General features: G+C 40.2%; 1 protein-coding gene across 2 annotated transcripts in view; it reads left to right on the top strand.

Annotated features, from left to right (window-relative positions):
* spast (spastin) overlaps positions 1–24,139 on the top strand; it is an 82,723-nt gene that overhangs the window by 45,169 nt on the left and 13,415 nt on the right. For both annotated transcript variants that reach the window (XM_043680713.1, XM_043680722.1), the window contains 7 exons: positions 139–329; positions 7,814–7,953; positions 8,699–8,792; positions 10,298–10,372; positions 20,085–20,156; positions 20,985–21,060; positions 21,204–21,295. In XM_043680713.1, coding sequence (XP_043536648.1) covers positions 139–329; positions 7,814–7,953; positions 8,699–8,792; positions 10,298–10,372; positions 20,085–20,156; positions 20,985–21,060; positions 21,204–21,295 — 740 coding nt within the window. The remainder of the gene's footprint in view (positions 1–138; positions 330–7,813; positions 7,954–8,698; positions 8,793–10,297; positions 10,373–20,084; positions 20,157–20,984; positions 21,061–21,203; positions 21,296–24,139) is intronic.

Genomic DNA, 24,139 nt, shown 5'->3' with positions numbered 1-24,139 from the left:
TGAGCAATGAACATTATCACATGCTCTTACTGTAACATTTTGCAGTAAATTGAGTAACTGTAGATGACTGTGTATATTTAGAATACCGCTGATCATATGGTCTTTGTTCTGACTCCAATTGTCTTTATTTGTCTCTAGAAAGTGGAGCTGTCCCAAAGAAAAAGGATCCTTTGACCCACACGAGTAATTCCCTACCCCGCTCCAAGTACACAGCAAAAATCACGTCCCCAGGGCAACGTGGTCACCAGAGGGCCCAGAGCCATAGTGGAATCTCCAACGGTACTGGAAGTTCACGAATGCCAGCCCAACCCAGTACCTCTACTGCTAAGGTAACAAAACAGGGCATTTGTCTTCTCTTTGTCATGCTTATACACACCCATAATACCTGTTCTACTGATTTATCTGTCTGATGTGACTTATTAATGCAAGAGACATTGAGGGTAGGCAAGTTTCTAGGGCTTGGGACCCTTCACTGCCTGGCTGCAAAGAACCTTTTTAACCTTGTATTTGTTATGAGTAGCAGGCAGCTTAACAGTACATTGTACGTGCAAGCTGTAAAGAAGCAGGGGGGCTGGTTAAAAATACATTTTAGGAAGAACCAGGTTACACCAAACATAAGATGATGAGTTTATACAACATTTAAGTCTGTATTAGATTAGATTACTTAGTGTGGAAACAGGCCCTTCGGGGCAACAAGTCCACACCGACCCGCTGAAGCGCAACCCACCCAGACCCATTCTCCTACATTTACCCCTTCATGTAACACTACAGGCAATTTAGCATGGCCAATTCATCTAACCTGCACATTTTTGGACTGTGGGAGGAAACCCACGCAGACGCTGGGAGAATGTGCAAACTCCACATAGTCAGTCACCTGAGGTGGGAATTGAACCCGGGTCTCTGGCACTGTAAGGCAGCAGTGCTAACCACTGCCACCCATTACTGATCTAAAATAATTTGATGACAGTACAAGTACTACTGATAACAGGTGGAATCAGTAGACCTGATTAAGTAAGGTGACAATAGACATGGGTGACAGTGAAACAGAAGAAACATGGGTTAGGGTGGAGTCACTGTCCTGGATCACTGCATGCGTCATGGTTGGGATGAAATGAGCCATAAACTGGAAGAGGGAGAAAGCTGTGAGCAGATAGGATGGAAAGCATGTGACAGGGTTTTGGCTCTGTCCAGAGAAGTGGGAAATAATTTGTTTACACTTCTGTACTGTATCTAAAGCAATTTTTAAGAGCTTTATTTAATTTATATCAAAGTTAACACTGTTAAAATGGAGCCTCCTTGCACATTCACAGTCAGTTAAACTTCAGTAGGGTGCTTGGGTGCACCCCTATGTCTTCAAGGATTGGCAAGAACCAAGGCTTAAAATGGCTTGAATGTGGAAACGGTTTGTGTATTTACTCAGCAGCTGGTTTGTCATATATATACTTGTGATGGGTTTTTATGCACGTTGACTGGGCAATTCACTATAGTCTTACAAAATATTAAGTCACGAAACCTTTTAAGTCTTTCAAAGCACACTTGGTAAACAGCCTTCAAAGTTTTGACTTGAACAAAAGTTGGCTTTTTTTTTAAATGTTTGTATTGTCAATGCCATTTGCTTTTCTCTAGTTTGGCAATTCTCTTTTATGTCAGTAACTTGCTTTAATATTCTGATGCCTTTAATATATTTTAATGAACTATGTAGTCAGTTCAGTTCAATTGTGTGGGCTGTCTTGAATCACAGGAAGAACTATTTGGCCACCCTATTTATGTTGGATTACTAAAAGAGCTTTCTAATGGTCTCACCTCTCTGTCAGCTTGTCAATATATTTAATGCTAATTCTTTTTATATGGATGCTCAAAATGCCTTAGGAAATAGACATGGTAAACTTGATAAATCAGAGATACAATGATCACCAGATATAGACCAGCTGGACTACACCCTAGAGTTCCAAGGGAGATAGCTGAAGAGAAAGTGGAGGTATGACTGGTGATGTTTCAGGAATCTCTAGAATCAGGGAGGGTTCCAGACTGGAAAATCACTAATGTAACACCCCTATTTTAAAAAGGGAGTAATGCAAAAGACGGAAAATTACAGACCAATTAGCCTAACCTGGGTTGTGGTAAGATCCTGGAATCCATTGTGAAGGATGAGATTTCTGAATACTTGGAAGTGTATAGTAAAATAGGGCAAAGTCAACATGGTTTTGTCAAGGGGAGGTCATGCCTGACAACTCTGCTAGAAATCTTTGAGGAAGTGACGCTCAGGTTGGGCCAAGGAGTGCCAATGAATGTTATCTACCTGGACTTCAAGAAGGCCTTTGACAAGGTGCCACACAGGAGGTTATTGAGTAAGTGAAGGGCCCATGGTGTTAGAGGCAAGTTGCTGACATTGATAGAAGCTCTGCTGTCTGGCAGGAAGCAGAGAGTGGGGATAAAAGGGTCCTTCTCAGGATGGCAGCTGCTGACAGGTGTTCTGCAAAGCTCAGTATTGGGGCCACAACTTTTTACATTATAAAGTAATGATCTCTCGATGAAGGAACTGAGGGCATTCTAGATGAGTTTGCAGACAATACAAAGATAGGAAGAGAGACAGGTAAAATTGAGGTGGCAGGGAGGTTGCAGAAGGATTTGGATAGGTTAGGAGAGTGGGCAAAGAAATGCAGATGGAGTACAATGTGGGAAAGTGAGAGGTCAGGCATTTTAGTAGGAAGAATAGAGGCATGGACTATTTTCTAATTGGGGAGGAAGTTCAGAAATCTGAAGTGAAAAGAGACTTGAGAGAATCCTGGACTAGAACTCCCAAGGCTGAGTCAGTAGTTAGCAAGGCAAGTGGCATTTATTTTGAGGACTTGAATGTAAAAGCAGGGATGTACTTCTGAGGCTCTATAAGGCTCTGGTCAGATCACATTGGAGTATTGTGCATAGTTTTGAGCCCCATATATCAGGAAGGATGTACTGGCCTTGGGGCATGTTCAGAGGAGGTCAGCAAGAATGGTTCCAGGAATGAAAAGCTTAACATATGTTTAACTTTTGAAAACTGTGGGTCAATAAACTATGGAGTTTAGAAGGATGAGAGGGGTCTCTAATTGAAACTTAAAGAATACTGAATGGCCTGGACTGAGTAGATGTTGGTAAGATGCTTCCATTGGTAGGAGAGACTAGGACCCGAGGGCACAGCCTTTGAGTAAAGGAAGATTTTTTAGAACGGGGATGAGGAGAAACGTTTTCAGCCAGAGTGATGAATCCATGGAATTCACTACCACAGAAGGTTGTGGACGCCAGGTCATTGATTGTATTTAAGACTGAGAGAAGAAGGGTCTTGATTGTCAAGGAGTTCAAGGGTTACGATGAGAAGGTAGAAGAATAGGGATGAGAAACCATCAATCATATTGAATGGCAGAGCAGATTCAGTGGGACGAATGGCCTAATTTCTTCTCCTTTGTCTTGTGGTCCTGTGCTGTAGAACATAATGGAAGCAATAAAAGTTTGGTCTAACTGCAATGAAGAATGCTCCATTGAAAGTGGTAATTGATGCTTAATTAATAGCATTCAGACATGGCTAATTTCTTGAGAATACAAGGATCTAAGGAGGAAGAAGGAAGTAAAGAGTTTTATGATATCAGCATTCTGGAGGATTAATCAAAGTAAGAACAGATTACATTGTTCATTTAAATATGCTGAACATTTCCTATAATTATCTGAAAAACCTGTCTTCACATTTTAACTTCAAGAGAATAACAATTATTTGCATTTATAAGTGGAGTGATAGTGTTTAGAAGAGTAAAGTGTTCAAGCAGAACATGAATGTGTTTCTGACAAATTTGTCTCACAAACACAGAAGGAGAAGGTGACAAAGCGTGGTTAAAGATGGCATAGTTAAGGGCTGTCCTAAAGGAGGAGACTGGGGGAGGAGATGGAGGGATTTAGAAAGGGAACCCAAAGGTTTGGGGCCTAATTGGCCTCTGCACAGCTACCAGTGATGGGTGAAGAAATCCAGAAATGTAAGGGAGTGTTGGAAAAATAATAGAGGGGGTTATAGAGTGGAAGAATTTTCAGAATAAAGGACATTTGTAGGTCTGAATGTAGAGAGGTTGGATGGTAGGGTTGTATATTTGGATGTGGTTACAAAGCAAGAGAAGATTTATAAAATCATAGAAAATAGAAATAGCAGTAGATCTCTTGGCTTATGAAGCCTACTGCACTGTCTAATAAGAAAATGTAGGGGGAATGTTAAGCAAATTTGCAGACAACACTAAGATTGTTTGGTTAATAGCAAAGATGATGTTGGTTAGTGGAAGATATACATGGTTTGGTCAGATGGTATTTAATCCTGATTGGAAGCAGAAAGCTGTTGAGGGAGTATTTAATGAATAGCAGGACATTGTGTAGCCAGGAGGAGCAGAGGAATCTTGGGGTAATTATTCACAGGTCCCTGAAGTCAGCAGAGCACGGGATTAGGGTAATTAAGAAGCCATATGAGACACTTATGTCAGTTGTGGCATAGAGTATAAGAGCAAGGGGGATAATGTTGCAGTAGTACAGTGTTGGTCAGGCCACAACTGGAGTACTGTCTGCAGTTCTGGTCACCTCAGTACATGAAGCATATGATAGTGCAAGAGACGGTACAGAGGAGGTTCACCAGGATGTTGCCTGGGGATGAAGAAATTGAACTATAAGGAGAGACTAGATAGGCTTGGATTGCTTTCTTAGAATAGAGAAGACTGAGGGAGGACACGATTGTGTGTAAAATTGAGGGGCATGGATAAGGTGAGGTAGAGAGCAGCTGTTCTCAATGATTGAAGTGTCAATCACGAGAGGGCATTATTTTATAGTGAGTGTCAGGAGATTGAGGGGATTTGGGGAAAAAACCTTTCTCATTAGTGGGTGGTAGAAATGGGAAGGTAGTGGAGGCCAGAAACTTTACAACCTTTTTAAAAAAAATATTTGGATGAGTACTTCAAATATCACAATATTCAAGGATATGGGGGCAAGTGCAAGAAATTGGGATTATTGCACTTTTAGTGGTTATGTCTGTGTAGATTCAATGGGCTGAAGTGCCTTTTCTGCGCTAAATGAATCTGAATAAGGCCACTATCCCATTTGTAGTACTTTCTTGTCCCACATAATTCTCAATAACTCCTGTTAATCAAAGTCTAATTTTGTCCTGAACATCTACAATGGCCCAACCTCCCCTGTTGTTTGTGAAAGAGAATTCCAAAGACTTTATGATCTTCTGAGAAGAAATTCTTCTTCCTCTCTTCCTTAATTGGGAGACTTTTCCCCCACTGCAATTCATTATTCCCCAAGAAAAAGCATCCTCTCAGCATCTACTATGTTGATCAACCTCCAAATCTTGTGTATTCCAGTAAGATCACCTCTTGTTTTCCTAAACTGCAAGTCCATCCTACACAACCTTTCCTCCTAAGAGAGTCCCTTTATCCCAGGTATCTGCCTTCCTTAGCTTCCTCTGAATATCTTATAATGCAAGTATATTCCTCCTCAAAAAGACAAACTGTTCTCGCTACTCCAAGTGGTTTCATGAATATCTGTACAGTTGTAGCAAGTAATCCCTATTTTTATATTCCATCCTCCTTCTAGTAAAGGGCTACATTCCATTTGTTTTCCCAATTACTTGCTGATGAAGGGTTTTTGCCCGAAACGTCGGATTTTCCTGCTCCTCGGATGCTGCCTGAACTACTGTACTTTTCCAGCACCACTCTACTCCAGAATCTGGTTTCCAGCATCTGCAGTCATTGTTTTTACCCACTTACTTGCTATACCTACATGGTAACTTGTTAGTCATAGACAAGAACAGAAAGATACCTACATATTGCAGCATTTTACAGCTCCCTATTTAAAAGATTTGCTTTTCTAATCTTCCTGTTAAAGTAGATCACTTCATATTTTCCCACATTGTTTCACCTGCTAATGTTTTCCCACTCTATTCTTTTGTAGATCTTTCTATGTTCCTCTAGTTTATTTCCCTATTTCCTGAAGGGCTCATGCCCGAAACGTCTATGCTGCCTGACCTGCGCTTTTCCAGCAACACATTTTCAGCTCTGATCTCCAGCATCTGCAGTCCTCACTTTCTCCTATTTCCCTGTTTACCTTTGTTTCATTAGCACATTGGCTGCATTATTCTGTTGCTTCACCTAAAAAAAAATTAATATAGATCAGAAATAATTGAGGCTGCAGCACTCCACTAATTGCAGTTTTTCAATCTGAAAATAATTCACTGAATCTGACTCAGTTTCCTTTAATTAGCCAAACCTCTATACATACTAATATATCGCCACAACACTCTGAACTTCTCTGTAATAACCTTGTATGTAACAATTTATCAAATGCTTTTTGGAAATGCAAATACATGTACTGGTTCCCTTTTAATCCACCCTTTTAATCTATCTCTTCAAAGAAATTTAGTAAATTTATCAAACACAATTTCTCTTTCACAAAACATGTTGACTTTCCCTGATTAGTATTGGGTTTGGAAGATGTTACAGACTTGAAGGCAGCTGTGGTTTCTAGAGAGAATATTACAAATTCAGTTGATGGTAATACTGGGTAGGTCTAATCCTGGGATGAAACCTGATAAATTGCATTTATTTTCAGTTGTTTACCACAGTGATCAGCCACTGAAACATATTTACACAAGGCTGCAGGTGTTCTTTAACAATCCAGCATAAAAAAGGGGGAAATAAATCAAACAGATCTTAAAAAGGTAGAAAGATAGTAACAAAAACAGCAAAACAAAGTTTCAACATTTTCCCTATTACTATTCTTTCGTCGGTAGAGTTCCAGAGAACTGTCACCCCTATCTCAGCTGTTCAAGTTTTCCCTAAATGCCTCCTTCCAATTTCTTTCCCTAGGCTTTTGGATGCAATTTTACAATTCCTTTTGAGTCTAAAACATTTTTTTAGTTCTAAAACCTTGATTTCTATCCAAACTCTCATGGCTTGGAAACAGTACAAAAGTTAGCAAGTTTTGAGAAGGTATGTAGCTCAAGTTGAGGTTCTGGGTGTAAAATGAACCTTCCAGCCCAGCGAGCAAACCTACATCCACCGTACAAAAGTAAAACCCTTCATCTTTAGTGACTGGCACCCCAACTAAAGCTGGGTTCTCCAGTTAGGAAAAAACTGTTTCCCCTTACAATCATAGAATCAGACAGAACAGAAGAGGCCTTTCAGCCCATCAAGTCTGTACCGCCAAAAATATACTTGTCCCACTTTCCTGCACTAGGCCTGTGGCCTTTAATGTTATGGCACTTCCGATGCTCATCCAAGTACTTTTTTAAAGGTTGAGGTTTTCTGCCTCAACGACCCTCCCTTCTGAACTGAACTTTTTCTGATTCTTCTGAAACTGACTGAGCCTGCTGTTTAGAAGTCAAATCTAAACTGATGGTTTTCTGATCTGGTGTAAGCTAGGAAGTACAAACATTCCATCTGTTTACGAGTGAGTGTTCTCTCCATCACATGCTTTCTTGGAATTGATACACTTGGGTCATTTGTTCCAAATCACTTCCTGACTTGTTTTAAAACAAAAATATCTTCACAGAACTTACTCACCTCCACCTGCCTCTTTTAAGATCCAAATCCTTATTTCTAAAATATTCATACGTATGCCTTTCATCACCAGAGATGGAGGGTTGTAGGTCTGGTAGAGGCTTTGAGAGAGGGAGGGTTATATGGATGGAGGAGTTTACGAAAACAGTGTAGAGCCAGAGAGATTTGCACTTAGCCTGAATCTTTCATTTTTGAAACCTTAACCACTTGCTTCAAGGTTTGTCATGTGCTCGAAATTGCACTTTTTGCAGGCTACAAGTACAAAAAGTACCATCAGACCAAACAAACCGACCACTCCTAGTGCAACTCCTCGAAAGAAGATGGATTTGAAAAATTTTCGAAATGTCGATAGCAAGCTGGCAAACGTAATTCTGAATGAAGTTGTGGACAGGTAAATTTGTGTTGTCATTGATATTGGTTGCATTATGCATGCAAGTGGAAAATACAAAACTATTTCCATCAGATGAATATTTGATGTTAGTTCTCAAAGTTTTGAAAAGTATCTAGCTGTCTTATCCTACTTGTACATCTAATGACAGTTAAAACATAGGCCAAGTCTTGTACTTCATATAGTGTATAATTTCAGTACAGTGGTGCCCCACCAGAGTTGGTGTATTTCAGATAGAATTAAGCCAAGGTCTTGTTCAACTTAAGTAGTTCTAAAGATTCTTTGGTACTCTACAAAGATGATCAGTGATGTTCTAGTCAGTGTTGGTGACACCTGGTATTTTGTACTTTAAAACGCAATTCACGGGATAAAGTTATGGGCATGGTCAATATTAATTACCCATCACTAGTTGCTGAATTATATCAGTAGGTTTGATGTAAAGAAACTTAGGAGCATGTACTGAATCGTGAATCAGAGACAAGTCGAGGAAAATATTAGCCGTTTAATATATACTGCAAAATCGTAATGCATGTCTTTTGGTGTTTGAGTTTGGACAGAATTGTGCTGCCTGGTAGTATTAGTGGAAATATTCTGGTAGATGTGTTGGGAGTAAGCGAATCGGTGGAGTTGAGAGAGAAAGAGAGAGGATGGACCCTGTATTCAAAGGCAATCATTGGTCAAAGAAAAATGACTGAAGAGCCTAGGTGATTGCAGATGAATTGATGGAAGTATAACATCTCTTACTTAGTGCACCATCTGTCCGTTTTGAAGATATTGCTGGGCAAGAGCTGGCAAAACAAGCATTGCAAGAGATTGTCATTCTTCCATCTCTTAGGCCTGAGGTAAGCAAAATGCATGCACCTGAAAATCTTTGTGGTATTTGTTGCTCGCTGTCTTGCTTTGATTTCATACTTTGAAATTTTAGGTAATTCAAGATAGCCCATCTTAAATTTTGACTTGACCCACATGTTCAGAAGCATTTGTAACTAAGTGAGATTCCCGTCGAGGCCAACCTTAGATAAGTTACTATTATTGTGATTTATTTATATTTACCACACAAGTGGTCTTAGAAGTACACTGTATAAGTGGTTTCATGCAGTGGACTCATGCCCATGTGAAACTGAGCTGCAATTGTATAATATCCTAGTCTATGGAATGCTTATAGCCTTCAACCAAAAGGGGATTTTTTTCAATTGAGGATAGAACATAAAACTAAGGCAGAACATATACGGAGTTTACCATATGTAATGGGTGATCATGTAGTGAAGAGAAAAAGGTAGTACCCTCTATCCAACAAAAGGAAATGGGTGAAAATTTAAACATTGTTTTAAGTAGTCTTTTGTTCCTTAAAAGGGAAGGGAAATTACTCCATTTGACCATTTGAAGTCTCTACCAAGTTTTTATTTTTTTAAAAACAAAAAATCCATTTAATCCACTCCTTTGTATTTTCTAATATCCCTGCAGTTTGTTTTCTGCTTCAATCACTTTTTCCAGTTTTCTTTTTGAAGGTTGTTGTTGAATATCTATTCATGATCCTATTAGTCAGCTGCACGATCATTATCTCTTGGTAACTTTGGTTTTATGTTGAAGGCATTCTCAAAACATCCGGTTTTTAAAACAAAATTTTATTTAAAGAATGTTCTCATGTATAATTGCATCGAATGCACAGTATAAGAACAGGCCATTTTGCCTAACCAACTTTACCAATGCTTATGCTCCAAAAGAGCCTCTTTCCACCCCTCTTCGTCAAATCCTAAAAGCATATCCTTGTTGTCATTTTGACCTTTAATTATTTATCTATATTACTTTTAAATTATAATTATGCAATTCACGTCAACTACTGTATGTGTTCCACATTCTGAGCACACACTAGGTAAGGAGGTTTCTCCTGAATCTCTTGGAATTATTAGTGATTATCTTATGTTTATACATGATATTCAGTTGGAACTCCAGTAAGATAAGGGATTTCATTGTGTTATGCTACTATGTGTTTTTATTGACTGGGCCCTATCCCTTTTATATTCTGGGCATATTCCAATGACTAAGCATGCAAATAACCTCCTCTTGAGAACCAGTCTTTGTTCTGGTAGTGAAGGGAGTGAAGTGGTTTCCACAATACAATTACGTTTGCTGTGCACGAATCAACTGCCTTGTTTGCCTGCAGTTTAAAATAGTTCAATGACTCCAATGTTTCAAGGATGCTATTTTCATATTATGTTAAAGATTTTTGTTTTCCAATGGAGGTTATTTCATTAATGACCTGTTATTGGACATTTCTAATATGCAAAATGGTTCACTTTTCAGTTTTCTAATCCTGTTTTATTCTCTGCCTTTTTCTTTATGCAAGTTGTTCACTGGTCTTAGAGCTCCTGCTCGGGGATTGTTGCTATTTGGCCCACCAGGAAATGGGAAGACAATGCTGGTATGTAAGGTTTATGTGTATGGTATTGTATATCCACAGCCGTGATGTATCCATATTATCCTTAATGTATGATCTTTTGTACCATCTATTTCCTGATTTGGTTTAACTTGTAACAAATGCTGTAAGTCTTTAGTGTTAAGCCATGCTTCATTGTGTCACAGTTTGGTCTTGTGAATCAAAATTGTTGTTAGCATGATCAAGGGTGAACAGCTGCTATTTGTACAATCCAAACACCACAGAATCAAACTTCTATGTTCTCACTCTGCAAATCATAGCCAGCAAAATACATTGAAACTTTAATTGTTTGTGACACCTTTTTGAGCTGATAGAGAGTAGAGGAAGAGCAAAATTACTCCTTCATCTCAGCACAGTAGTGTAAGTTTATAGTGCAAAAGATACTTTTCAACTTAATCTATGTATACAAAGCTATAATGAATTTTATAGCTGTTTAATAAAGCTATGACTGTAGAAATGAGGCTAATGCAGAAGAGAGAATGAGTTTGTTTTATACAGTGCTTCCATAATCTTGGGATATCTGAGTGCTTTGCACCCAAAGAAATATCACTTTTATTTTGTAATTTGGGTACTGCAGGTTCCACAAAGAGCAATGCGATGATAATCGGATAATAATACCTAGTACCAAAATAATATCTTTAGATCTTTTATGTTTACATTACAAGGCAAACTAATAAACATCACTTTTCCATTTGAATAAAAAAGATAAAGCAACAATTTGCACTTATTCAGTGCTGCACTAGAATCTCTGCTTAAACTTTATGGCTCAAATTACTGATGTGGAACTTGAAACTACAACTGTTTGGACCCCTTCATGTTCCTTGGTGCAAGAATATTTTCAATGAATATTTCTGTTAGAATTGCAGTTGAAGCTCTTGCGTAGAAGCCTCATTCTTGCCAAAAGTGTGTTTGAGCTCACCTCGTTCTTTTTTATATGGTTAGAATGCCTTCCTTTATATCGTTACACTCTGCAGTAATGGCTGAAATAATTCTTGACAGATGTACGTAACAGAGTTATGATGCCATCCATATTTCAGATCATTATGCTTCTGAAACTAGCTATGGAGACCAAATTGTGTTTTAGTTTGTGTAGGGTCTTTGCCAGTGAAAAGGATTTCAGTGGAAATGGCTGCTTATTTGTCATGATTTAACTAGCTGGTTACATGTATCGTGGTGAACTGAAGTAAAGTGTTTTACTTGTGCAACATTTCCAGTTGTGGTTTGGCTTAGTGGGTAGCTCTCTCACCTCTGAGACAGAAAGAAAGTGAGTTGAGCATAGGTACTCCTTGACTGACAACCATCTTCAACTAGGAGAACTGCAGATGCTGGAGAAGTCAGAACCAATAAAGTGTAACACTGCAAAAAGCACAGCAGGTCAGGCAGCATTTGAGGAGCAAGCGAGCCTATGTTTCAGCTATAACCCTTCATGATGAAGGGTTACGCCCAAAATGTCAACTCTCTTGCTCCTCGGGTGCTGTCTGACCTGCTGTGCTTTTTTCAGTGTTAAACTTTATTGACGACTCCATCCTCAGCTGCTTTGTCAGTGACCTTCCCTCTATTATTAAGTCAGAAGCGGGGATGTTCAACATCATTCACAGTGACTCATACTGAAGCCATCCATGTCCAAATCTAGCAAGGCCAGGGCAATATCCAGATTTGGACTGACATGTGGAAACTAATATTCACACCTCACCATGACAAACGGTGACCATCTGCAGCAAGAGCGTCTAACCATCACCTTTTCACTTCACTGAATCCCCCACAATCAACATGAGGGGTTACTATTGACCAGAATCTGACCAGGCTAGTCATACAAATACTGAAGCTATGAGAGCAGTTCAGTGGCTCAGAATCTTGTACCAAGTAATTCACCTCCTGACTCCCCAAAGTCTGTCGAACATTTATAGGACACAAGTCAGGAGAGTGATGGAATACTTTCCACTTAGCTGGATGAGTACAGCTCCAAGAAGCTTGACTGCGTCTAAGATAAACAGCCTGCTTAACTGGCACCACATAGATAAACATCCATTTGCCTCCACCATTGTTCAGTAGCAGCATTGCATACCATTTACAAGATGCACTGCAGGAATTCACCAAGGCTGTTTTGGCAGCAACTTTCAAACTATGACCGCTACCACTTAGAACGACAAGACAGTCGATCCATTGGAACAGCACCACCTGCAAGTTCCCTGAAAAGCCACTCTCCATCCTGACTTGAAAATATATTATAGTTCCTTTTTGATATTCCTAGTTCGAAGTCCTGGACTTGCTTCCATCATAATATTGTGAATGGTCCTACAACAAATGGATTGCAGCAGTTCAAGAAGGCATCTCTCCTCTACCTTCTGTGTAGAGATATGGAAGATACAAGCAGGTGTGGGCCATTCCACTCCAAGCCTGCTCTGCCATTTGATATGATCATGGCTGATCATTGGGCTCAGTACCTTTTTAGTCCTCCCCTCTTTCTATATCCCTTGATTCCTTTAGCCATGAGCTTGATCTACCACCTTGAAAGCACACAATGCTTTGGCCTCCATCACTTTCTCTGATAGTGAGTTCCACACTCTGTCTGGAGTTTTGATTTCCCAGAGGCATCTGCATCTAGCACAAATGAAGGTGGTAGCAGAGGCAAGTTTGGGGCCCAGTACAAGACCCGGTTGCATCAGCAGCAGCTGAATCAGCGAGATGAGCCTGAAGCAGATTCATGGCAGTGACTGAGTCGAGTTTGGTCTGATGAGGTACTCTGCAGCATTGATGGCATCTGAATTGGCGAGGTCTAGTAAGGACTCAGTTACAAGGGCATCAGTGGAGGCAAAAGAGTGGCAACTTTTATTCCATTGGAACAGCGAAGCATGACGGAGCACTTAACAAGAAGGACACAATCAAGAAGTTGAATACGTTTTTTTCTTTATTTCTTTAATTTCCTGTCTTTTGTATTCCATGTTTTGATTTATTTTTGTGTTTATAGATGGCACCAGAGAGCGGTGACACGATACAAGACTTTTTCACTTTTATAACAAATACATGTGACAATAAATATATCAGATCAAATAAAAATGATGGACACCAGCATTTTCCCAACTACAGACATCAGATTTGTTGTACTTTCCTGATTTCTCTTTCCCCTCTTTTTTTTTAAATAGTGGGGTTACATGAGCTACCCTCCAATCTGTGGGAACTATTCTGGAAGCTAAAGATTGCAAAGAACCACCGATGCATCCACTATTACTAGGGTCACTTCCTTAAATACACTGACCTCAGGATTATCAGGCACTGGGAGCTTATCAGCCTTCAATCCCATCAATTTCTCCAACACTTTTTTTTTCCTCTATGAATACAGATTTGCTTCAGTTCCTCCCTCTCCCTAAACCCTGTGTATCGCATAATCTCTGGTATGTTATTTGTTTTCAAAAAGGAGAACACAGAAGCAAAATATGAATTTCGTTTGTCAGCTGTTGTTGTTTCCTACTAAAAATTCTCCCATTCCTGACTGTAATGGACCTAATATTAATTTTCACCAACCTTTTTCTCTTTAAATACCTATAAAAAGTTTTAGTCAGTGCTTATGTTCCCCACAACCTTATACTCGTACTGTTTTCCCCCTCTTAATCAATCCCTTGGTCCTTTTTTTTTTTGCTGACTTCTAAACTATTTCCATTCCTTGGGTTTTTTTTTGTTGCCCAATTTTTATAGATTAGTTTTAGATGGAAAAACATCTCTGACTTCTCTCGTATCCCTGGTTTGACTATTGTTCTCTTTGCACTCTTGTGCTGGACAATAATAAAACAACTTGCCCATTCACTCTTTGAATGTTTGCCATTACCAGTCCACTGAGATTCCTTTTCAGTGACCTTTCCCAATCTGCCGTAGCCATCTAAAATGCTTTACACCATCACAGTTTGCCTTATGAAAACTTGGGACCCTAGTCTCAGAATCAACTATCTCTCCATCTTGGTGAAGAATTCTCTTATGGTCACTCATCCCCAAGAGGTGTCTCAACTGCATTCACAGTAATTCACTTCTTGCTGCACAACACCTATTTGAATATGGCCTGTTCTCTAGTTGCTTCCTCAACATGTTGGTCCAGAAAACGATCCTGTATGCACTGTAGGAATTCCTCCACTGTGGTATTGTGACTAATTTGATTCTCACATCTATAGGCAGATTAAAGTTGCCCCTAATTACAGATCTTCCTTTACTGCATCCATCTGTGATTCCTATTTAATGCAATTTCCAGCATCATCGCAGTTTGGTGGTCTGTATGCTACCTCCATTCGTGTTTTTATCCTCTTGATATTTCTGAACTGTACCCGTACAGATTCTACATTGTCTGACATATCTTTCCTCAATACTGTGTTTATATCATCTTTAACCAGTAATGCAACTCTGCTACATTTTCCTTTCTGACCTTCCTAACTATCCTAGGGTGTCATTTACCATACCACATCTGTATAATCTCAGAGGCAACTCGGGTTTGGCAACTAATGCTGGCCCAGCTAGTGATGCCCATATTCCATAAATTAATATGAAAACAGAACTTGGCTAACAGTATCAGTCATAGTTCCATTAGTAGCTCACTCACCTCTATCAGAGGGTTACAGTTCTAGCCCCACTCAAAAGCTTGAGCACAGAAATTGAGGTTCAAGGTGATACTGAGAAATTGCACTCTGGTGGTGTTATCTTTCAGATGAGGCATTAAACTGAAGTTTTATCAGCCTACTTGGTGAATGTGAAAAATCGTGGTGCTGGTTTTGAAGAGCCAGTTATCCCGTGTTCTGGCCAACATTTATCCATCAGTCAGCAACACAGAAAAGAGAGATCTGATTATCATTTGCTATTTGTGGCAGTTTGTTGATCAGTGCTCAGCAGCCATATTTCCTACATTACAATAGTGACTACACTTCCAAAAGCAATTAATTAGTTATAAAACACTTCTGTGAAGTCTGGTCGTAAAGTGCAATTTAATGCAAGATTATCCACCTGGAACACTGTATTGGAGTGAGCTCCTGTAACACACCTTTGAAACAGTTACTGTATTAAAAACACCATATTAGTGCATCTTGCTGTTCTTGGAAAATAACTTGCTTCCTGGTATTCTGCCTCTGTTCAGAAGTATCATAACATGTACATTATTGCAACAACAGCACAGGGATAGGTCCTTCAGCCCAGTATGTCTGTGCTGACCATGATTCCATTCTAAACTAATCCCATCTGCCTGCACATGGTCTGTATCTCTCTATTCCATGCCTGTTCATGTCTAAATGCCACTTAAACATTGCTACTGTAACTGATTTTGTCATCTCCCCAGGCAGCGGGTTCAAGGCACTTGCCACCCTTTGTTTCAAAAAGAAAATCCACTTCCTTTGGTCATTTCTTCCTTTTTTAAACTTTTACCCCCTCTCACCTTTTTAAACGTGCTGCTGCCTTTCTTTCCCCCACCCCTTGCCCAGTATCCAGTTTTTCTGCACCTCAGGTGCTGCCTGATCTCCTATGCTTTTCCAGCGACACACTCCACTCTGATCTCCAGCATCTGCAGATCTCACCGTCTCCTAATTTTGTATCCAACTTGCTGACTCACTGTCAGTCCTATGTGACTTAATTTTCTGGGCAAGGCTACCCTAAGAGGCCTTGTAAAATGCTTTAGTGAAGTCGATGTAGACTACATCCTCTGCCCTACCCTCAACAATCATCTTTGTTATTTCCTCTAAACACTCTATTAAACTTGAGCGACGAGACCTCCTTTCACAAAGCCATGATGACTATCCTTAATAAGCCAATTCCTCTCCAAATGTAAGTAAATCCTGTCCCTAAGAATTTTCTCCAATTTCCCTATAACTGATGTAAGGTTGATCGACCTAGAAGTTTCCTGGATTATTCCTGTTGGCCTTCTGATAGAAAGGAGTGATGTCGGCTGTTCTCTAGTCTTCTGGGGCTTCACCTATGGTTAAAGAAGATATGAAGATCTGTGTCAAGCCTCCAGCAATCTCCTCCTTTGCTAATTTCTGTGTCTTGGAATAAACACCATCAGGTCCTCAGAGCTTATCTACCTTCTATACCTTTTCAAGATATCCACCACCCACCTTTTTTTAATATTAACATGCCCTAGAATATTAATATCCCACTCTCCCATCCTCCTTACCGTCATCCGTGTTGTTCCCTTTGGTGAATACCAATGCAAACTACTCATTTAGGACCTCACCCACTTCCAGGTAGAAGTTACCTTTGTCCTAAAGTGGACCTATCCTTTCCATAGCTTCCCTTTTGCTTATAATTTATGTATAAAATACCCTGGGATTCTCCTTAATCCTACTTCAAGAATTCAAGATGATTTCATGGTGCCTTTTAGCTCACCTCACTTCTCATTTTAAGCTCTTTCCTGCTCCCTTTATATTCCTCAAGGGCCTTGTCCGATTTCGGTTTCCTAAACCTTATACAGAGGAACCTCAGTTATCCGAATATTGAATTATCCGAAGGGGATCTCTAGGTCCCAATAGAAACGTTACGTCAAAAAAACTATTTTAACCCTGCTGTGTCTTTTGTTTACAGGTACAATGATTAAAAACTAACTCTGCTCACTGAAATGCTGCTGAGGACAGTCCAGGCACCGTCTTCAAATGACTGACCTCCCGCCCTCCCTCTCTCCCCACACTTTTCCTGGAGTTCTACGCAAGTGTGAACTCTAAACCTCCCTTCCCCAGATAATTGTCCTGTACAGGGCAGAGGTGGGACCTATCTGTGTGTGTGTGTGTGTCGCGCACATATGCGCTATTTGGAGGCTTATCCCACACAAGCAGCAATAATCTTCCTGTTGGTGTACAGTCCGGGAGCAGACAGGGCTGGGGGGCGGTGGGAGGGCAGACTGGGTTGGGGTGGGATCACATGTGCAGTGTGCTACTGCCTAGTCACCTGAACTGGGACAGACTTCACAGAAAACTGAGCCCTAGAGGAAATCAATTAACTGATTAATCAATTATCTGAATGAAATAGTACCCACCCATCTCGTTTGGATAATCGAGGTTCCTCTGTATGTTCTTCCTTTTCTCTTCATAACTTTCAGTAGCTTTTGTCATCCAGAGTTCCCTAACCTTATCATCCCTTTCTTTCAGCCGCACAGGAACATTCTGGTCCTGAAATCTAATTAACTGGTCTTTAAAGCGGTCCAGCATGTCAGATGTAGATTTATCCTCAAACAGCATTCCCCAATCTAATTTCTCCAGTTTCCTGCTTAATGCTGTTGTAATTAGCCTTCCCCTAATTTAGCACTTTCATCCAAGAATCACTCTTATCTTTATCTATAGCTATCTTAAAATTTAAGGAATTATGATCATTGTTCCTTTACTGAAACTTTGATAACCTGGCTAGGCTCAGTCCCAGTACAAGGTCTGTTATGCCTTTTCCTAAGTTAGACTATCTGCATATTATTCAAAGAACCCATCCTGGATGCCCCTAGCAAATTCTGCCCTCTCTAACTCCTGGCATTAAGGGAGTGCCAGTCACAATCTTGATGTTTTTACACCTTTCCATGACCTGCTTATATATGTGTTCCTCTATCTTTTGCTGGCTATTGGGATCCTTACAGTAGAGCCCTATCATATTGATTGTACCTTTCTTATTCCTGAATTTTAACCATAAGGCCTCAGTAGATGAGTTCTCCAAGACCTCATCTAACGGCAGCTGTGACATTTTCCATAATCACTAATGCAACTCCCCCACCCCTTTTTACATCTCTCTCTAACATGCCTGAAACATTGAGCTGTCAGTCCTGCCATTCTCTCAACCAAGTTTCTGTATTGGTTATAACATCATAGTTCCATGTACTCATCCAGGCTGTAACTGGTTCACTAATGTCCTTTAGGGAAAGAAACTGCTATCCTTACCTGGTCTGGCATACACGTGACTCCAAACCCACAACAATGTGGTTGTCTCTTAACTGCCCTCTGGGCAATTAGGGGTTGGCAATGAATGTTGGCCTAGCCAGCTGCTGCTTCATGCAGTAAATTAATAATAAAAAAAACAAAAGAAAACCTGGTTATACTCCTTTCATTAAAATAAATGCATAGCAGACTGCCTGTTCATTAACCTGGCCCTGCCTGTTCTTCCTATTAGAGCTGAAAATGTGTTGCTGGAAAAGCGCAGCAGGTCAGGCAGCATCCAAGGAGCAGGAGAATCGACGTTTCGGGCATGAGCCCTTCTTCAGGAATGAGGAAAATGTCTTTCCTCATTCCCGAAGAAGGGCTCATGCCCGAAACGTCGATTCTCCTGCTCCTTGGATGCTGCCTGACCTGCGCTTTTCCAGCAACATATTTTCAGCTCTGATCTCCAGCATCTGCAGTCCTCACTTTCTCCTTTTGTTCTTCCTATTAGTCTTACTTGACTTAATGTTGACCTTCTCCTCAATCACTCCACATGCTTGATCTACTGCTCAGGTTTCCACCCTGCTGCCACACTAGTTTTTGCCCTGGAAGAGATTTCAATGGTCTAGATATCTGAAGCTCGCCCTCCTACATCAGCTCTTTAGCCATGCACTCAGCTGTATTATCTTATTATTTCTGGCACAAAGTAATCACACAATTTACAACTCTAGAGGTCCTACTTTTCAACTTTATACCTAACCCCCTAAATTCCCTTTTCAGGACCACGTGACTCTTCCTGCCTATGTCATTATACCAGTATGGACCATAACCTTTGGCTGTTCACCCTCCCCTTTCAAAATATCCTATTCCATCCTGGATTTTGGCACCAAGGAGGCAACAGACCATCTTGGTGTCTCACGCACGGTCATAGAAACACCATTTATGTCCCTGACTGTAGAGTCCCCTATCATACTGCTTGTCTATACTTTGATCCACAGGGGGCTCTTGTACTGCCTGCCCATGCTTACTCATCTTCCTGGTGGTCTTCCAGCGCTTTTCTGTTGGTGTAGTTCTTTCTTGTGGTGTGATCAACTCGCTAAACACGCTGTCGATGATGTACTCCGCATCATAACTGCTCCTTAGTGAGTCTATCCGTAGCTCCAGCTACCCCATGCAGCAAATCAGGAGCTGCAGCTGAACACATTTCCTGCATCTGTAGTCACCATGCATGCTGGAAATGTCTCTGATTTCCCATATAGGAGCTGAAGGAGGCCAGCTTCTCCTGCTGTTGTAATCCTTGCCAATGACAAACAATAAACTAGGAACCAATTACACAACCTTACCCACCAAATCAGATTTCTTATTCTCACTCTCTACTCCTAACAAATCTACAAATCTCAAAAGTCAGGATTTTACACTCCAATTCTTGGGTGCTACTGTCACAGCCTCCAGATCTGGTTTCCAAACAGCCAATCGTACCTCACTACCCATGCACTGTCACATTTGTTTATATAGGTTAAAGACTTTAAGGAAATCTGTAATGAGTAAATCATCAAATGAAAGTCAAAGCTGGTGTCTGCACTCAGTTACTGGTGCTGCTATGATGTCCTGCTCGATTAATATGTTACATAATGTTACTGACCTATTCATAAGAACAAGGCGATTTTGTGTTCATTGCCATTGGTTTTAACTAGGTCATCAGTAAATGTGATCCAGTAGGCTTATCTTTTGCAGTTTTAAGGTTTAGTTAGAGATTTCAATCAAAGGGCATTTGCGTGCTTTTGTCAATGTGTTGCGTGTGAAGCATTTATCGTTTCTCAGTCACCTCTTCTGTTTCAATGTAGGCCAAAGCTGTCGCCTCCGAATCCAATGCAACATTCTTCAATATCAGTGCTGCAAGTCTAACCTCCAAATACGTGAGTAATTTTGACAGCGTCCGAATGTAGTGTTATGATCCCACTGTATATTATTACTGGACACATCAGACCCCAAACTGAAATCTGGCCTATAGAACATTTTTTATTATTTAATGTGGTCCTTCACAGAAGAATAAGTACACATAGCTGCAGGTTTGGTTTTGACAATAAAACAAAAGCTTATCATACAAAAGAAATGAAGATATAATAGAACAAACCAAGTTATTTACATATAATTGCAGTTTTGAAATACTGAAACAAAATTCCATCTATCCCAACACTATCACTTTATAGAACTCTAATATCACAGTTCCATTTTCTATCATTTTCTACAGGTTTAATTTTCTTTCGATTCCTAGTCTTGATAGCATGATAGCTTTTTCTTTAATTGTTCACACAATTGAGTTTCAACTTGGCTTCATATAACCCCCTAACCAAGTCTGGAATTTTTTGAATGAAATTTTGACCCTGAAGTAACCTATTCCTGTCATGAGCTAACTTCTTTCTCTAGGAGAAACTCTTCTTCTGACCACAGCTTGGTCTTCTGTGAAACTGAATCCAGAAGTTTTCCAACTAAGGGATTTTTTTTTCCTCGCAACAAAAAAGTCAACACTTGATTCCACTGGTTCAAAAGCATGGATAATACTTTTCAATGATGTAAAATTTAAACAGATTTTACTGTAGCTGATAAAGCATTTAACTTTCGGCACCCTTTTTGAATGTTTAATTTCACTTTTATGCATTAAAACAGTTTTCCATATTAATGTTTTGGTAAGTTGATAGAACTAAATTGTTTGATCACTTCCTTAGAAGCTGTTTCTATTTTAGGTTGGAGAGGGAGAAAAGTTGGTGAGAGCTCTCTTTTCAGCAGCACGAGAGCTTCAGCCATCCATCATTTTCATTGGTGAGTGCAGCACCAGCATTTAAAAATCTGTACCCATTAGCATTATTTGTTTATATCTGGTAGTACTGTACGTTAGTGTATTGCAAATTCTATCTGACAACGTGAGATTTGTTTGTTCATAAATGTATTGATCTTTCTCTCAGATGAAATAGATAGCCTTCTTTGTGAGAGGCGAGAAGGAGAGCATGATGCAAGCAGACGCTTAAAAACAGAGTTTTTAATAGAATTTGATGGGGTGAGTACAGTTGGCCATCCATTATAATATGTTCATATTTAGGGGCAGAATGACTCAAAGGTTATAGTATTGTTTTTACCACAAGTGAGAGATGTGAAACTGACCCAGTTTGGATCACCAAGGAAGATAGTCACTGATGATAAGGAGGCCAAAGAGGGGTAATATTCTGTAACTTGGATGCTATTTGTGTACGTTGACCAGGTTTTAATGTACTTTTTGTGTTCATTGTCACTGAGCACTCCTGTAACAAACTTTATAGTTTGCCTTTGCCAGTACCAGTCTAATGACTGAGACCTTGAGACTGTAGAAATGAGACCCCCTCCAAAGTGTACAACTTACTGCATGCTCATATGTACATTTTAAGAAGGCAGTCTGATTTTAAAACTCCAGTCGAATTAGGTTAATTGTAAACCATGACAGTAGTTTATTTCTTGTACAGAGCAGAATATAATCTTTAGTGAAATGCAGTCTATTTAACTTTGACCTTATGGGCCTAATTCATTTTCCAGTCCAGCAAATTTCCGCTTCTAAGGAATTGTTGGCCCATTGCAATTGTGGAATTTTCTGAATTATTGAAAGACCTCTGTCATGTGTTTCCAATTCAAAATTACAACAATCTCTATTCCATTTTGGCGGAAGGCAGTGACTAACCATGTCCTACACTATTCGGGATTGAGGTTTCCGATGTCTTGAAACGGCATATTGCAGCCTGTTTTACAATCTCTCAATTTTTATTCTGTTGAAGTCCAGTATTGCGGACAATGTAATTGAGAGAGGGGGATTGGCCTATTCCAACTTCTTTATCAGAGTAAGAAAAATCGTACCATAGTTGTAAATGTGGGAGAAATGAAAAAAGAATAATCCACTGAAGGCAATTCAGTGAATTATGTATCTATTTCTGTTTTGAAATAATCAGTACTGTCTCATTCTGTTATCTACGATGGGGAGCCTATGTCCCAGATTGCCCTATTGCTCACTGGAACAATGTTTCTGAAGGCTACTTTTGATATTTTAGCACAGGCCATGCCACGCTCTCTGAAATAATTGTTCAATACGTAACCAGAGACCCTTAACTGCTCTATATGATACTGTTGTTCTCATGAAGAGATGGTGTGTGCCGAACTTCAAAAAGATTGACATGATATCAGTGATTTCATCCTCTTAGTTGTCTGTCACCTGCATTGCTTTGGACCAAAGCAAACCTAAAATTAGTGCTGCTCAGTGGTGTATAGGTTTATTCTTAAGTGGATGGTAATAGTTATGTTATGCATCAGTAATCCAGAAAATAAGAACTCTGATATCACCAGTTTGTGAATTTGAAATCTGGTAATAAAAAGCCAATATCAATAAAAATGAACATGAGTTGGTTAAATTGTCATGAATACCCAGCTGGCTTGCTTTGCCGCCTTTAGGGAAGGAAGCCTATTGTTTGATTTGGTGTATAGGTGATATCTGCCCTGTACCAACATGGGTTGCTCAGGGGCAGGAATGGTTGCTGGATGTTCCAGGGTTTAGAGCATTTAAAAAGAATAGGGAGGGGGGAGAAAAGAGGAGGGGGTGTAGCACTACAAATCAGAGAGGGTATCACAGCTACAGAAGCTTCCATTGTCAAGGAAGATCTGCCTACCGAGTCAGTATGGGTGGAAATTAGGAACAGCAAGGGAGCAGTCACTTCGTTAGGGGTTTACTACAGGCCCCCAAATAGCAGCAGGGAGATGGAAGAAAGCATCGGTCAGCAGATTTTGGAAAAGTGTGGACGTAGTAGGGTTGTTGTAATGGGTGACTTTAACTTTCCCAATATTGATTGGAACCTCCTTGAGCAGAAGATTTGAATGGAGATGTTTTTGTAAGGTGTGTTCAGGAGGGTTTCCTAACTCAGCACATTGACAGGCCGACGAGGGGAGAGGCCATTCTAGACTTGGTGCTCGGAAACGCGTCGGGGCAGATATCTGATCTTGTGGTGGAAGAGCATTTTAGTGATAGTGACCACAACTGCCTCACATTCTACATAGCTATGGAGAAGGAAAGGATTAGGCAAAATGGGAGGATATTTAATTGGGGAAGAGGAAACTATGATGCGATTAGACATGAGTTAGGAAGCATGGATTGGGAGCAATTGTTCCATGGTAAAGGCACTATAGACATGTGGAGACTGTTTTAAGGAACAGTTGTTGCAAGTGATGAATAATTATGTCCCTCTGAGTCGGGCAAGAAGTGGTAAGATAAAGGAACCCTGGATGACGAGAGCGGTGGAGCTTCTCGTTAAAAGGTAACTTACATAAGGTGGAGGAAGCAAGGGTCAAGCTCCGCTCTCGAGGATTACAGGCAGGCAAGGAAGGAGCTCAAAAATGGTCTGTGGAGAGCCAGAAGGGGGCACGAGAAAGGCTTGGCAGAACGGATTAGGGAGAACACAAAGGCATTTTTACACTTATGTGAGGAATAAGAGAATGGTCAAAGGAAGAGTAGGGCCGATCAGGGATAGCATAGGGAATGTGTGTGTGGAGTCTGAGGAGGTAGGGGAAGCCCTAAATTAGTTTTTTGCTTCTGTCTATTACGAAAGGAACGACTTTGTAGTGAATAAAACCTTTGAAGAGCAGGTGTGCATGCTGGAATGGATAGAGATAGAGGAAGCTGATGTGTTGAAAATTTTGTCAAACAATTCAGATTGACAAGTCGACAGGCCCAGACCAGATTTGTCCTTGGCTGCTTTGGGAAACGAGAAATGCAATTGCTTCGCCACTTGCGAAGATCTTTGCATCCTCGCTCTCCACTGGAGTCGTACCTGAGGACTGGAGAGAGGCAAATGTAATTCCTCTCTTCAAGAAAGGAAATAGGGCAATCCCC

The sequence above is a fragment of the Chiloscyllium plagiosum genome, chromosome 3 (assembly GCF_004010195.1).
Source record: "Chiloscyllium plagiosum isolate BGI_BamShark_2017 chromosome 3, ASM401019v2, whole genome shotgun sequence".
Lineage (NCBI taxonomy): Eukaryota > Metazoa > Chordata > Chondrichthyes > Orectolobiformes > Hemiscylliidae > Chiloscyllium > Chiloscyllium plagiosum.
The sequence above is the reverse complement of the archived record's forward strand: the minus strand, read 5'-3'. Positions and strand labels throughout refer to the sequence as shown.